This window comes from Nelumbo lutea, chromosome 3 (assembly GCF_056320005.1).
Source record: "Nelumbo lutea isolate HS-2025 chromosome 3, American lotus-T2T, whole genome shotgun sequence".
In the NCBI taxonomy this organism is placed as follows: domain Eukaryota; kingdom Viridiplantae; phylum Streptophyta; class Magnoliopsida; order Proteales; family Nelumbonaceae; genus Nelumbo; species Nelumbo lutea.
Window position 1 is genome coordinate 33,791,007 of NC_142686.1, and position 16,536 is coordinate 33,807,542.

Sequence of the window (16,536 nt, forward strand, 5' to 3'; positions counted from 1 at the left end):
ATTTAAACACTTCTATAACCTTAAAATGTCTTTATATCATTTTATGAGATCGTCATGTAGAAAACTTTTAAAATTCATAAAAAATAAAAAAAATAAAAGAAGTGTAGGAAATTGTGGAAAATGCACATGCAAAACACAACAGAAAAAAAAAAAAAGGAAAATGGAGCAAAATACAAGAAAGCAGGAAAAAGTTGTAGAACGTACAACAAAGAAAAAGATGAAACATATAAAAAAAAAAGATACAAAATACTAAATTTTGCAAAAAGCAAAATTAAAAATCAACAAAAGGAAATTAGTAAAATATAACATAAAAAGGATATATACATTTTAATAATTTTTTCTATCAAGTGGTGAAATTTGTCACAATTAAAGGGGCTACTGTCACTCAGACTCACAACTCACTACCCCATCTCCACACATCATTTCCAATTGTTTGTATTTACATCTTTTTTATAAATTATTATTTTTTTCTTAAAGAAAAACATACCTTCTATTAAAGTATTTTTTTTTAAATTATTAATAGACTCCCGTGCATTGATAATTCGGTAATGTGCATGTTAAAAGTGTATAACGGGCTGTGCCACCCTCCTTAGGATAATTTGGGAGATCGGCCAGGCATGGCCCACAGTTCAAGGCCGTGTAGGCCCGTATCATGCTGTGAGTCGAACTGATACAATTACTTATATATATATAGTAATTAAATAAATTAGTATTTAAAATATATATAAGTAATATATATGAACTGTGCCAGCACACGGGCCGCGGAAAACACGACGTGCTTTATTATTCTGTGCCGGCCCGGCCCACGGATTTAAAACCCCATGCCCTCAGGCCCAGCACGATCCACACGATCGTACGGGCCTGATACGGCCTACACCTCGAGACTGCGTGCACGTGGAAACTTGACCTACTCCTAGTTCAAAACTAGTAGAACTTTCAAGAGCAGCTGCAGAAGATGGACGAAGTAGTAGAAGCCGAGCCCTCTCCCTTCTCTCAAACCAGCTCTAGCAGGACCCCTGAAGATTCCGTCTTCTACGCCATCTTTCCCGATTTCTCCATCCACTCCTCCAAAACCCTAAAACCCACCGCCACCTCCAACGCCTACGACTGCCTGAATCAACTCTCTTCTTCATTCCACTCTCTCCATGTCCAAGTCCTCGATGCAGTGTCCCCTTACCTCTCTGATTATATTTGGCAGCACGAGGCCTTTAATCTCTCTCTCTCCTCCATCCCCAAACCCAACTGTCTCTGCTCTTCCCAAATTCCTCATCTCCATGGGAAGGTCCGCTACGGCGATAACCTGGAAGATGAATGGTTCGTTGTCTTCCTCCTCTTCGAGATTACTCGCAGATTCCCCTCTGTTTCGGTTCGAGTGTGGGATACGGATGGAGAGTTTCTATTGATTGAAGCTGCTTACTCTTTACCTCGCTGGATAAAGCCTGAAAACAGTTCCAATCGGGTGTTCATTAGGCAGGGTGAGCTTCATATTGTACCAAAAGAACGGTTTCCTTCGAATCCGAGCTTGTACGATTCATTGAGGTTTCTGGCGACTGCTGGTGTGGAATCTCGGGCATCGGATTCTGTTCAATCCGTTTTGAGAAAACGGATTTCAGGTTATCCGGAAAGAGCCCGGGCAAATATGCATCAAGTCAGGGTTAGGGTTCCGGTCTCTGTGGCTCAGGTTCTGAAACATGAGCCTTGCTTGATTTCGTTGGCAGTTGAAGGTTTCTACGATCGCGACATTGATACAATGAAGTATGCTGCTCGGATGGAGAAATTTCTAAGTGGGGGAAGTGGAGAGGAACTTGTTCAGATATCCGTTCGAATGTCAAGAGCAATGTATGGGCAGCTGGTGCAGCAGACATTTCAGGCGCCCAAGTGCTACTCTATGCCGCCCAGGACCGATGCGTCTGCGTATATGGAAGCGGAACTGGGGATGAAGATAGCGTGTGGGTTCGAGATGATGTATCAGCAGAGACGTCGCAATGGATTGGAAGGGAAGGGGAGCACCTGGGATGTGTTCCTAAAGAGCCTAGAAAGTAGTGGGTATTTTGCAGGACTTCTTCCTGGATCAAAGGAGTATCGTAGACTAATGGAAAGTGCCCAAGAGTACTACCGAAATAGTTCAGCATTTTCTAGGACCAGGTATTTGCTTTGCGATTTATGTTTCTCTCAATACTTCAAAAGCCAAGGTCTAGGATCAGCGGCTATAGATCCTCTGTAGAGATCACTACGTTACAATATATCTTTTTTTTGCTGTATATATTACAGATCTCATACAGTAATCGAACAAATGAATTCAAATGGGCACGTGAGGTGTAAATTCAGTATATTGGAATCTTTAGTCTTAATTGCATAGCCTGTATGATTTAGCTGTGCAGATTCACTCTATTCTATCAATTCCCATGATAAAATTAATCGAAGTTGGTTCTTTTTCTACTACTTTTGGTTCAGATGATGGTCTATTCAACAAGGACCCTGATTTTGAGAGTATATATTTATGTTCTAAATTCTAATCGTCATCTTAGACTTGAAGAATAATGGATTTTCAGGACAGGGAGCCATTATTTTATACGGAACCTAATTCAGTCTTTATCTAAGGATGTAGTAGCTACCTTTAACTGGGGTAGGAGATTAGTAAACGGGCTAGCTGATTATATGGCTAAACAGGGAATGCATAGAGAAAATTAGAGATTAATTGTTTTGGGCTCGGTTGTAATTACTGTTATTGAATTTATTGGATACCTATCCAGTAAACTTGTAATATTTTTTCCTTGATCAATGGAATCAGTTGCTTATCAAAAAAAAAAAAAAAAAAGAAAGAAAGAAGAGTGACAGAAGGTTGATTAATAGTTTCTGGTCTTGTCTTGTTGCATACTGAGTCGCGTGCTTGGTGATGAATGATGTGGTACATGCAAAAGTCTCTAAGAGGGTAATGGAATGAATGAACAGGACATTGGTTGGGATAATGAGAACAAACTTTCAGGATGTGTCTGTTGATGGAAGTTATTGCTATAAAGGGTAGAATAGACAGGACTTGTGTAGATGATCCCACATAGTTGGGGTAAAACTTAGTTGAATATTTGAACACATCTGCTGGTTCATTTCTTGCTGCACAATAAAATTAAATGGATCCATTGAAGATTTTTTTTTTGGTCAGAAATCAAATAAGTGGTATGGTTAGACCTACCTAGTCTGCAGTATCCTTTTTGGGGCACCAGTCCTGTTTTTAACTTCAGAAGAAAGTATGATAGAATATAAGTTGGACAGTTAGATTTTTTGATTGGTCATGTAGGTATGAATGCAACTTGAGTCAGGCTTGGAGTTGAGCATTTGGTAAATTTTGAATGGGTCCAAGTGTAAAGTCATTGACATTCTTTAAATCTGGTAACTCAACTTGCATCCCTACATGTAGGTTCATGCCTTGCATGAACTTGTGTGCTCATGTACTCAAATAGGGGGTGGGGGTAGGGATGCAAGGATGGTTTCATCAATTCTTAATGTCCAAGGTATTCCCCTGCCAAATGGGTTAAGCGTTAATTCAGACTTGTTATTTGGGGTTTCTAGTGGTAGTCAATTTGACTTGGATGTGCTTTTGGTTTTTCAGTGAAGATCAATTTTTCTTCTAGCTTGTCTAGGTGGTTTGATACTTTGATGTCCTATTTTGTAGTTTATGACAATCAGCTAAATTGTTATTCAGTTCTTTTTTTTTTTTTTTTTTTTTTTTATACAACTCAACAAATACTATCATTATTATTGTTGCAGTGAAATGATGAATGCTCCAGTGAAACGCATTGGTGAAATTCTTGCTTTACCCCATTCTGCTGACGACTTCAAGGGTGTTAGCCTTCCTCCTTCGGATGATGATTCTTGGCTCTACAGTGGAGAGGATGAGCTAAACTCAGCTATTCTAGAGAGGCAGAAAGAAATGGAATTTTATGAATTAAACCGTAAGAAGAAGAATAAATCAAGTGATCAGCAGGAAGCTGGTTATTCTTCCAGCATGCAATTGGATGATTTTGATCTTGGTGATATAACAAGAAACATGAAAGCATTTGTTAACAAGGTCTCTAGTTATGAGGGAGCAGAGGTTCCTGAAAACAGGTATTATTCAACTTATTGTTGTTTCAGCCTTTTACAAATTATCTACAACCTGGCTTACAACACCGATAAGTGGTGTCTAACTTAGCATATGCAGAATCATCAATATAGGCTCTTTCATATATTATGCAATATGCTTATATGCCTCTAATATAACTTAGTTCATTTTGTGATGATGTTATTACAAAGAATCTACTTAAGTTCCTATTATTTGCATGATTTAACTTTTATGGGTGGTTTAGATTTAGCCTATGGTTACTCTGCTTGAGATATGTTTTTCTAACCTGCCCCTAGCTCATGGTTTTGATGAGATATATTACTGAGGTGACCCATTTCAGTTAGCAAAGAGTGAATTCTTCCCATAATTTTCTTCAGAAGTTCATCAACTCAGTAACTTTGGTTCTAGAATACTCTCTGATTTGTCTCCTTCCAAATGCACCAGGAAATTGCTGTGGTAATAGTACCCCATATTCTTCATAACTTCTTTTTCCACTTAGTCCTCTCACCTTCCAGGAATACAAGTGACCTGTCATATTTTCTGGAAAGCACCATGAGAGATTCTCTGTCTCTCCTGCTGATTACACAAGTTTCTGATTGTATGCTTACACCTCTTCTGAGAAAATTTTCTCCAGCGAGACATCTGTCTAGCACCTACTGACCACATCAGAAATGCAACTCTGGGAGGGATGTTGGTCAGCCGGACTTCCTTGTATGGGAAAGCTGTATTATGGTTACTGGTTAGCTGCTTGTAAAATGATTTGACAGAGAAATTCCTTGGCTTCTCCCACCTCCAATTTTGTTGTCCTCTTGATATGGATTTGTGCAGCCCCTTTTTTTGATAAGTATTTGGGCAGAACCTATTGAGTGGCCTGAACTGTGATGGTAGCTCCTCTATTTCCCAAGCATTCAAGTTCCTTCTTATGCTCCATTCATTTACCGGTAAATAAGAGTGGGAAAGCTGGTCAATGGGTATCTCTTTCCCATTGACCAACTTTACAGGGTTCTTTTTGCAATAAGTACTGGGCCCCATTCATTTACCCAGGTAAAACTTACCCATCTCCCAGGTGGGTAAGTAACTTGCCCACCTGGGGGAAAAGTTTATAAAACATAATGTGACAAGTTTGTCCTTTTTAACATTAGCTTTTTATGGGTAGAAAGGTCGCTATATTATTTGGAAATCAAAAGAACATGGATAAGGGAACTTACCCAGGAAGCGTTTACCTGGGTAAGTGCACTTAACTGGGATAAGTGGGAAATTTGTAAACGAACGGGGCCATAACGTTGGGCATCAAGACACTACCCCATCTTAATAATCATATGAATCAAGCACTCCAGCATCTCTGTTTTCTGCAATAATGTATAAGGAGGGAAACCTCTCTATCAAGGCTCTGCCTTCACACAACACATCTCTAATTGATTTTTTCCTCTTTACCCACTTTCATTTGAATACCTTGGAGAATTTATTGTGGAATTTTCCAATTCCTCTCCAAATTAAGTGGCCATAAGGTCCCTCAACAATACTTGGATCCCAGTTGAAATTTCTAACCCCAAACTTCTCTCAAATGATCTGTCTCCAAAGATATGGGGAATTTCTGCAATTTCTGTCGGGTTAGGGAATAAATGAATAATGATAGAAAGTAAGTGGGCAACTGAAATAGGATGCTCTTCAATATTGTTTTCTTAGCCCCACTGAGATATATTTGCATTTCCTTGTTGTTAGCTTTCTACCCATCCTTTTTTGGTAGGCAAATGGGCTACAAAACGGGGGATAGCCTCTCCCCTGAACCCCAAGACTCCCCAACCCTGGGTGAAAGCAGGGTTCAATCTCAAGTCCCCGCTATGAACCTGCCAGTGACCTTTACCAGAAAGCTAGCTGGCACCTTTTCTTTCTACCCATCATTTCAACCATTGGGTCCCATATACTCTCTGCCGTGCACTTGGCTTCATATAACCAACCCTATATGGTTGAGGCAAGGCTTTTGTTGAGATGTGTTTTTGAATTGTATTATCACTGAAGATCTGCATGTCTTGTAACTTCAAAGCTTGGAGCCTTCCAGTGTCTTTCTGTTTAGCTTTTGTGGATTAACAGTTGAGCACAAAATTTGATGTACTTTTCTTTTTATCCTTTTAAAGCAACTTAAAAGCAGTAGATCTGAATGTGGAACGCTTCATTAAAGATATGGAATTAGCAATACGATGTGCCAGTTCTGAACAAATGAACATCGAAGAAGGATCATCATCTGATATGGACTTTGGTAATTCCTACATCCTTGTCATAGAAACTTTTTTGATTAAAGCCTTTTGATCGTATAGTTATAAAGTTATCACTTCTTAGCATTCGATAACATATTATGTCTCATATCTATATCTATATTATTTAGAGGAAAGAGGGAAACCAAGGGTTCTGAGGTCCTCTCACCTCAATGCTTGCATGCAGCTCCTCTTTTCCTTTCTCCCACATGTGGTTTATTTATTTTCAAATTAAAAACATAAAAAATCATATAACCATCTTCAAGTCTTAATTATCTCTAACCCCCCCCCCCCAAAAAAAGTCAATGTTTGTAACGTATTCTCTCCCCCATTAAATCTCTCCTTTCCTCTTAAATCTCTATAAATCCCTTTTGACTATCTCTAATAAAACAGGGAGTATAAATTAGATGGGTTGGACTGGTTTAAGGGCCAACCCAAGACCAAACATGAACTTTGACCTCGTCCTCGACCTGGACCCAGAAGAGATGTCAAAACCCAAGTTTCTGTTCAACTCTATGCGTTGCATGGGTTTACTTTCTAATAATATTAAATGTCAATACTGTGCTTTGTTGTTTGGTATTGAGTATTCTCTAGCATAGGTTGTAAAATGTGTATGGTGCATCTTATCTGTAACATTTTACATAAATGCATGCAGAAAACTACAAGAATGTTCTTTAATTATTAAATATATCTAAGAATACATCCTGTAATTTTAGCTCCTTATTATTAGAAAGCTTTATTATTTGTTTTTCTTGAATAATTAGATGGTTTTTTTTTCCATATTTGTTAGAAGAATGCTATTTGGTATTCTTTCCCCCAGAAAAGGAAAAAAAGTGATTACTTGTAGTGTTATACTCAGATTTACAACAAAAAACTTATTCACCATGTATAACAATGACTAATATTTACTATATGAGTGGCCTTGACTTTCTTGAGAATTACAATCTTAAATGTATTAGCATCCATCTGACGTCCATATAATTACATGGGCATACTTATGTTGTATTCAGAATCTGAGTTGTACTTCTTTTCCTTCATATTTCTTGAGCTAGTTATTATTAAATGGTTTTGTGCAGATGACTCTGAAGATGAGAGTGATATTGAGAATCCTCCTGAGGATAATGGGGGTAGAGAAGATGCATTTATGTCTTCCTACTCTGCTGCTCTAAATGACGAGCTGAAGTCCACCACTCTCAAGAAAAGTTTCATTCGCACAAATGAACAATCTTCCAAGAATATTGAGGTTTTTCTGTTATTTTTTTTCTGCTTTTTGGATTTGAATGTGTGGCAATTTTTTTCGCTGCTTTATATTTCATAAAGAAATCTGCTTCTTCATTCTCCCCTTTCTAGAGGATACCTATGTGTTAAATAGATCTAATCCATGACTTCAATGAAGAATATGCTTGATATTGCCCAAAGCCTCCATGGACTCTCCGCTTTTGTAGGTGTTCAAGGGCAAAATTGAAGTGCCATATTACTTGCAGGGGCCGGGGTATTGATGTAGGACCACTTGCTTTGATACCAATTGATGTAGGATGTGAATGACCAAGAGATGTGTTTAGGAGTGTTAGAGATGATTTTAGGACTAAAGACAGGGATTGGTTAGGTTAAGAAAGGTTGCAAGGCTTAATTGCAATAATTGTAGATCTTTTCAAAATTGTAAAAAGATTCGAATTGGAGAAAATAGGTCAAAGGTTAGTGTTTTTCATTGAAATTTTGTATGTGGATTTGTCCTAGATGGCTGTAAGTAAGGCTGTAAACTTCCCAATCAAAGTATCAAACACACATTGACTGTTTCAGCCCCCTATTTGTTAATGTTGTTCATTCATTCATCCTAATAAAAGATATTTTTAATATATGATTAAAATTATAATATCATTTTTTTTGTAGGGATTAAGAATTTAAGACCCTAACATGGACTTATTTGGGCTTGCCTCAAGGAGTTTGGTACAGAGGTGGATTGTAGAATTAGGAATGAAAGATATTTAACATCATATTTTTTATTTGAAATAATGCAATTGGGAAAGAAATAAAGAAATTTAAAGTTTAACATGATTAAATGTGTTTTATATGCTATTTTTATTTTTTACTTTTTGCATTTTTGCTTTGAATATGTTTTATATGTTATGTTTATGAGCTTTGTTTTAGCTAATAGGCTTTTTAAAACTTTACTTTAAAATTAAAGTTTGATATTTTTAATAGATACTTCTTTTAATGTTTTCTTAATTTATTTTGAAAATTGTACTTTTTTTTTCATTTTTCGATCTTTTAAATCTTGTGCCTTACTTTAGAAAGGTGTGTACCTCACCTTGCACCTTGCACCTTGGGTGCAAAATGCCCTTTGTGCTTGTTTTGCATCTTACGCTTTTAAAGCATTGGTTAGGTTTCTTTAAAAGGATTTTGCTAACTGAAATTCATCAGGAAAAAAAAAAGGATTTTGCTAACTGAATCTTTAAGTGGCCCCCCAATATCGCAAAATGGTCAGAGCCTGTTGGGATTCTCTCATCATCAGCTCTCCACGATACAATTTTCAGCATTATTTATTGTGTTCTTTGAATTGCAATTTTGAACTAAGGGTTAGTATTACTTGAGGAAGGCTGACATGGGCCAGGGTGAGAGGATGCAAACATATCTCCAATCTGCAATGTCACCATATCTTATCATTACTTGGTTTGGGCACATCATCACTTTTTGATAGATCATCCAGTTAATTGAGCTGCTTTGAAGAGCTTCTTTTAATCAATCAAAAAAATGTTGTTGCAATTTCAGCACATATAGAGAATGAAAGTCTTTGACCATGGTGAAGTGCTGAAGTTTCAGTTTGGTAGGATCACTAGTCATTTTGTCCAAATGCACTTAAATGTTGTTGCCACTACAGCTTCCATAAGATCCACTTATACCAGGTGATGATCATTCCTTGAGAGAGCAGCCATTGAAGTTGATCTTCACTGCTAATTGTTGACAAGGAGGCTCTTTAGAATTTTTTTTTCTGTTTTTATTTCACGTTTTATTTTACTTGTTTTGAAACGTCATAAATCTAAATTGAATAGGTTATTTCTGAAGTGAATTATGGCTCTTCAAGCCACATAGATGAAAACTAAACTCACTACATTTCTTTATATTGGCATTAAATAACCTGAATACTTTATAATAGTAAGGGTTTTAAAAAAAGCCCATTGATATGATCTAAAAAAGAAATGACGAATACAAAACTATGCCCTAATCAAATTCATTTGAATCTGATAAATCATATGATTCATGAACCAAATAGTAAGAGTTTTCCTTTAAGGTACCCTATTGTATAATTGAACCCTTGGGAATCACATACTTGAATTCTGAGCTGTGAAAAGCATTGCTCTGAAGTCCCCACCAATACCTAATTCCTTAAATGCTGTTCTGTCTGGCCCAAATTCTGTACAAAATTCCCCGGTTATCAATCACACTGACATGGCTGGTTTTCTGCATTACTTGTTGCTCCTTCAGTGCCTGTTCGCCGGAGTTCAACACTTACATTGCATGCAAGGACGATTGTCGATTACTATGGACATCTTTATGTGTATTGTAATTGACATTAAACAGTGTGGAATGGTAAATCAGGATTCATGTAGCCGACCCCATATAGTTGTGATAAGGCTTAGATGATGATGATGATGATGATGATGATGTACGATGAAATCTCATGCCCGTTTGATGTACATTGAGTGTCTATTAGATTGTTTTGTTGTTACACAATGGTGATATATTTCATGTCCTCAACTTAAAGTTGTATTAGGTCATGTTAACTTGTGAATATACATTCCAGGAAACGTCAAATTCAATGGAGGACATGGATGAAGAATTCAGTCCTATTGATGTGGATGTGAATCTTGTGAAAAGTGTTTTGGATTCCTTCTCCTCTCAACAAGGTCTACCTGGTCCTGCTTCCAGTTTGCTTGGACTTATGGGTCTTCAGCTCCCTCAGGAAACACGAAAAGACAAATAGAATCATTTAATCATCCTATGCTTGTGAGTGTTGTACCATTTTACCATTCAAGGTTTTCATGCTTCATGTGAGGTGATCTTTCAGCTCCAGTTTCCTTGTCTGTATTTGTAGTAGTAAATGTGACTATTACATGTCTCTTTGCACAAGAATGTATAATGTTACTTTATACTGTAAATATATTATAAATGTCCTGAGCCTGCTAGGTAAATAGACAGTGGTGAGAGCTATCAGTTAATAGTGGCTTCCAAGCCACTCTAACTCAACAAATGAATCAGAGCATCAAATGAGCCATCACCGAAACCGTGCCTTCTTAAACTTGACCATTGTTATCCCCACTAGGAGAGGGGTGGGTGGGTGCTGATATTACTGATTTTGTTTGTCAAAACAAAATCAACTTCCACATCAGCAAGTCAAAACAAAATTATTTTGCTGATGTGGCAGTTTTTTGTTTTAGAAAACAAGGGGGTTTAAAGTAAAAATCACATGTTCAAAAAACTAATATAAAGGTCATGAAAATTACAGTCATTTGATTTGTTAATTATCTTTTGAGTTTCTAATTCTAAACTCTCCATTCACAATGTGACCTTTTCTGTTGCATTGGTGCAAACAAAGGAGAAATTGAGGAGGATGTCACCTGGCCAAAATGGAGGGGTGCATATGGAGTCTTCCGTGATTGGCAACTATTACTTGACTAAAAGGAAAATTCTAGAAAATAGTTGTAAGGGCAGCTATGTTGTACGGATCAGAGCGTTAAGAAACAGCATATTGGCTTCCCTGGCATGGGTTGGAATCCTGCTGCCAAGTTAATTAAACTTATTGGATACCGATCAAAAAGAAACAGCATGTCATAAAAATGAGTGTGGAAGAAATGCAAATACTTAAAAGATGAGTGATTAGACTGGTATGGGAAGGATTAGAGTTGAAGTCATATGAAGGAACCTAGGAGTAGCTTGAGAAAAAATGAGAGAAAGTAGATTGAGATGGGTTGGTCATGTTCGTAGAACACCATCTAGCACCTGTAAGAAAAAATGATCTGTTACAAGTTGAAGGGGTTAGAAGAGTTAGGGGGGCAGGCTGAAAAGGAGTTGGGTGGAAATAATGAGAAAAGATTTAAACACCCATAATTTAACGATGGTATAGCACTGACCAGAATGGAATGGAAAAACAGGACATGTACCCCATATAGTTGGGACAAGGCTTAGATGCTGGCGATAATGACTATTGAGTTATTTGATTGTGCTGTAGGTATTTGCTAAAATGGTGGATCCTAATCCCTTTTGGCATGGCGGCATAATAGTTTATACCAAATTCTCCTAAAAAGGAACAATATTTTATTTTTCCTAAGTTATTGCTTAGAATGTTCTACAAAGTCACATTTATGGGGAAGGGACCTAAGATAAATGGGTTTGGAATAGTGGATGAAGAATGATGGGGGAAGGCTTGGGAAGAAGGTGAAGGGGGAGAGGAAGGAGGAGTGAATGAAGAATGATGGGGGGAGTTGCAAAGCAGTGGTTGGTGAGGGGGAAAGCTTTTGAGGAGTTGTGGAAGTCTCGGGTTTGAAGGGGGGGAGGTATTTTTGTTGCCCTCAAGGTTGCGCTTAATGCTAGCCTTTTTCTGGTTGTGGAAGTTTATAGCCTGGTTTTTGTAGTGCAATTTGTACAGAGACTCAAGTTGTGGGCCAAGGGTTTTGTTCTGATTAAGTTTTTTGTTGTTATGTTTTTGTATGGGTTGGGCTGGTGTGCGGATCTGGTTTTGTTTTTGAAGTATAAGTGGCATTTTTGTGTTTTTGTATGGTGATTCCTTATCACTGTTAGACCTGTTCATGGGCCCGGCCCCCTATAAAAAGCCCGAAGCTCGGGCTTGGGCTCGAGCCCGAAATTTATCCCATGTTGTTACTACTGCTGAAGTGTCTGAATGGGGAGAGAGAGAGAGAGAGAGAGAGAGATTATAAAGAAAAAAAATAAAAGAATGTATATACTAAATTATAAATATATATTTCAATAAATATTATATTATTTATATATTTTATAAAATATATAATGCTGAGTCGGGCTTGGTCGAGCTTTTTTGACAAATCCCGAGCCCGACTCGTAACACAGTCGGGCTTACTGTGTTAGGCCTGAGGTCAGGCCTGCGGGCCTAATTACATGACCAAGCCCAACCAGGGTGCGGGTCGGGCCGGGCTATCGGGCTACCCAACCCATGAATAGGTCTAATCACCATATTGGATTGATGTATTTCTTTTTCTTTTACTAACAATTTTATTTTATCTTAAAAAAAAGGGTTTGGACTTTCTTGGTCAGGTGTTTTTCTCTGTCAAGAAATACTGTATTAGAGAATTGATGGTGCGCGATCTGGCTACTACTGGCTGGAAGGTGATCCAAACACCAATTGGGCGACGAGCTGGATCAATCTACAAAACAGTGGATCAGCGAACTCGGGGTAGCTAACCCAGTGAGGTCACTCCGATGCTTAAGTCAGTACTTGTGTTGTGAATGCGAGCTGAATGCTTGAGAGGTTGAGTGCTAGTGAGTAGAATAATCACGCGTACCCTGTGTCATTGGGGTTGGTGCCTTTATATAGGCATTGTTTGGTGTAGGCTTCATGCACCGCATTCGAGATTAATTGCTATGCACGTTGACCATCCTCTGGAGCATTCGGTATGCGGGCCAACATTCAGAGAAATCTAGGAGTGTCGGGGTATGCATGTCGAATTTGTTGGCGATCACATCTCGCAAGTTATCGCCTGGTCCTCAGTTAGGTCGACAAGCCCTTGAGAGAGGTCGCGCCTTGCGTCGAGGTCACTTTGGCCGGTGACGAGGTGCTGCAAGCCGACCTAAGTTGTGATTGAGGTTGCTAGGTCAACGATAAAGGCAGGTCGCCAAGTCGGGGTGAAGTTGAACTATGATCTGGGACTCCAAATCATCGCTCAGGTGGCATCTGGGTGTTGCCTAGCTGTTTTGGGATGCCATGTGTCATGAGGTTATTAAAGGACCAAATCCGCCCTCATCAAGAATGATGGAATAGAAGACGGGTTTCTTTCTGATCATCTGTTGGGTTGTATTAAAAAAAAATGGAAACTCAATATTAGAGCTGTTCATAAGAAGACCCAACCAGACCAAACCGACCAACCCGGCCTGACCCAACCCGAGTTGATCGGGTTTTCTTCAGCACCGGTCGGTTTCAGGTTATAAAAAATCATAAGTTTCGGTTTTCATGTGTGAAAACCGAAATCGACCCAAACCGAACCGACTTAGTAGTTAGTTCCTAGTTAGTAGTTAACTAAGTTGTCTTTATCCTAGTTACAACCTACTTAACTAAGTTGTATCTCAAACTCTGCTCCCTCCACAACTGGATCCATGGATGGACTACAAAACATTAAGGAAATGCTGGTTTCCTTTGGAAATGTAGAGCCAGAAATGAACGCTTGAACAGCAACCAAGTCACCACTAAGTAGAGCCGAAACCGATCCAGACTGACTTAAACCGATCAGATCAGTTTTGCTTAACACAGGATTGGTTTCGGTTTCGGTTTCAATTTCAGGTAACCTGACCAGGTTGGGTCGATTTGAAAAACATCAGTAAACCGATCCAACCTGACCCGTGAACAGCCCTACTCAACAAGTCAGTATCCTATCTTGGTTTGTACTGTTCCTGTGGAGGGTCTGTAGGGGTCTTATAGGTTGCAGAGAAAATTAGCTAATCTGGGGATTACTCGTGGGAAAGTTTGCCCAATGTGTCAAAACTGAAAGTCAGGGTGAATCTAATTTCCATTGTTTCTGTTCCTGTCTTTTAGCTTGGGCATTCCCATTTGCTAGCCTGCGGTGCATCAGGTGGGAAGATTACGAGGTTTCAAGTGTTATTATTCAATTTACGAGAAACTTGAACAGAACACCCAGAAAAATGTCTTCTTATATGGCTTGTTGTTTCTTCTTCTTATATATATGGTATGCCAGAAATGGTTTGATATTTCAGAATGTGAGGAGATGTGGAGTGGATTCTTCAAAAATTATCAGATGTTCAGTGGATGGCTCAACATACAAAGGAGCTGAGTGAGTCTTCTTCAACTAATTATTTATATCTGCAAATAATTTTTACTATAGTGTATCAACAATAAACGTATATATTATTTGTTGTGATGATGGTATTTATTGTAAATGACTTGTTATTTTTGGTGTAGTGGTTAGTTCTAATTTAGATTTTTTTTTTTGCCGATACAGATGCATTATTGCTGATCAAAAATGGGATTTTGGAAGTAGAACTTTTGGCAATATATGATGCAGTTCAGATAACTTGGGGGTAAAATGTGGAAAATAGATTGTAGAATCAGATTCGCTATTAGCATTTCAAGCTCTTAATGGTTCTGAATAGAGTTGCTCGTGCGGTTGCTCAAAGTCCAAGGTTTTTGGTACTGTCTCTTTGGTGGGATGTGTCAATCTGTTTGGCTTCTATTAACTTTGTAAACTCCTTTTTCTGGTTAGTTAATATTATGGCATATTTGTCTAGGCTCTTATCCGTTGGATTTATATGGGATTCGAAGACAACAATTCTGAGGTCTCTTTGATAGAGGACTTTTGGTCTGATTTTATTTTTTTTGTTTTTGGTATAAACTTTTGGTCTGAATTAACCGTCTCTAATCTTTGCTCAAGGCTCAGTTTGGCAGTACAAATACATATAAAATAATATAAAATGTAAGGTTTTGCACTTTTGTATTACTAAACTGAGCCCAAATATTCAATGGAGAGCGAAGAAAGTGGCTCTTGTATTAGCTGATGAGACCAATTATTTTTTATTACTTGTTACTATTCCCGAGGATTTGAAATTTGAATGGAAGAATAAGAAAAATCCAAGAGTGGCTATTCTAGGAAAACCCCTCAGCTATAAAATTAATATAATTTTGATTGGTTTCTTTCCAAGTAGCTTTATTAGTTACGTCTCGATTGATATGGCTTAGGACTATCATACATGGTTTCATACCCAGCAGCATCATCCTACATCAGAAACCAAATAAACTTATTCAACATATATATATTTTTTTTCATCCTACATCAAAACTAAATAATAATTCTCGAATTTTCAAACATATTTTTTTTTAATATGAAGAATATATAATATTAATGTATGTTCACTTTTTTTATAAAATTTATAAATAATTTTATATTTTTATATTTTATGGTTTAATTTATGAAAAATCCAATATATTGTTTGAACATTGGTTTTTAATATTGTGGTCAAATCAATTATTTATATATAATATATATGTTATTTATTATTTATTTATAAATATGTTATTATATTGCATTTTTGTAAACTTTTTATATGATGGAAATAGTTAAAAAAAATACTTATATTTTTTGTTTTTTATTTCAATTATTTTTTTTTCTTTTAATAATTTATTACTTTTTTTAAAAATTAAATCGGATCGTATCATACTCGAATATCTGACATCTAGATACAATTTGAATCCAAAGTACTTGCCTACCATGACCTAGCTAACTAAATTATTGAACCATTTGACATGGTTAGTCGAGTCATGTGTTAGATATAAATAATATAAATTTTGAAATATAAAAAATACTTTTGTTTATCATCATTAAATTCCACTAATCCATACACAATAATTATTAATGAAATTAAATTTAATATTTTTAAAATAAACCTATAAATGAAATCATATTTTTCATCTAGGTGATGAGTGAGTAAGTACTTCAACCATTTAGGTAAAATGGATAATTTCATGATGTGATAAATAATTAATATAAATTTAGAAATATAAGAAATACAAAAAGTATAGAAAAAAAGAAATTTTGAAAAAAAAAATTGAACACATTATTGTTATTATATATTTGTCATATTAAAAAAAAACTATGTTAAAATAAACATAATTTTATTAATGATGGACATCAAATGTACAACTTAAAACCAATGATGTATAATTAAAAATAATTTTTTAAAATAGAATAGTACAAAAAAATATGAAAACAATTTAGGGCACATCTATAATATTGTATACTAATAATATAAACAAAAATAAGTATGATAAATAATAATTATTTTACCAATGATATAAATGAAATGCAAAGTTTAAAACTAGTTTGAAAATGAAACCATTTTCATATCTAGATGGTAGGTAGGTCAGTGATCTAACATTCCGGGTCAAATGGCTCAATTTATAATGTCATAACTAAGTAACGAATATTAAAT

General features: G+C 36.7%; 1 protein-coding gene across 6 annotated transcripts; it reads left to right on the forward strand.

Moving 5' to 3' along the window:
- Positions 1–899: 899 nt before the first annotated feature.
- LOC148864139 (suppressor-like protein) lies at positions 900–14,845 on the forward strand. Of its 6 annotated transcripts, none has more exons than XR_016109678.1 (7): positions 900–2,145; positions 3,766–4,104; positions 6,235–6,356; positions 7,428–7,594; positions 10,154–10,356; positions 14,289–14,384; positions 14,553–14,845. XR_016109678.1 is itself a non-coding variant. In XM_088976908.1 (6 exons), the coding sequence occupies exons 1-5, from the start codon at positions 956–958 to the stop codon at positions 10,331–10,333; spliced, it is 1,998 nt and encodes a 665-aa protein (XP_088833034.1). In that variant the 5' UTR covers positions 936–955; the 3' UTR covers positions 10,334–10,356; positions 14,553–14,845. The 6 variants fall into 6 exon arrangements, 2 of the variants coding, with proteins under 2 accessions (XP_088833033.1, XP_088833034.1); XR_016109680.1 differs by having other exon boundaries at positions 910–2,145; positions 14,308–14,384; XR_016109679.1 differs by having other exon boundaries at positions 936–2,145; positions 10,154–10,405.
- The last annotated feature ends 1,691 nt before the right edge of the window (positions 14,846–16,536 follow it).

Coding starts and splice junctions, on each gene's coding strand:
- LOC148864139 (XM_088976907.1), top strand. CDS start 956: ATGGACGAAGTAGTAGAAGCCGAGCCCTCTCCCTTCTCTCAAACCAGC. Junction 2,146..3,765: donor TCAGCATTTTCTAGGACCAG/GTATTTGCTTTG, acceptor TTATTGTTGCAG/TGAAATGATGAATGCTCCAG. Junction 6,357..7,427: donor ATCATCTGATATGGACTTTG/GTAATTCCTACA, acceptor GGTTTTGTGCAG/ATGACTCTGAAGATGAGAGT.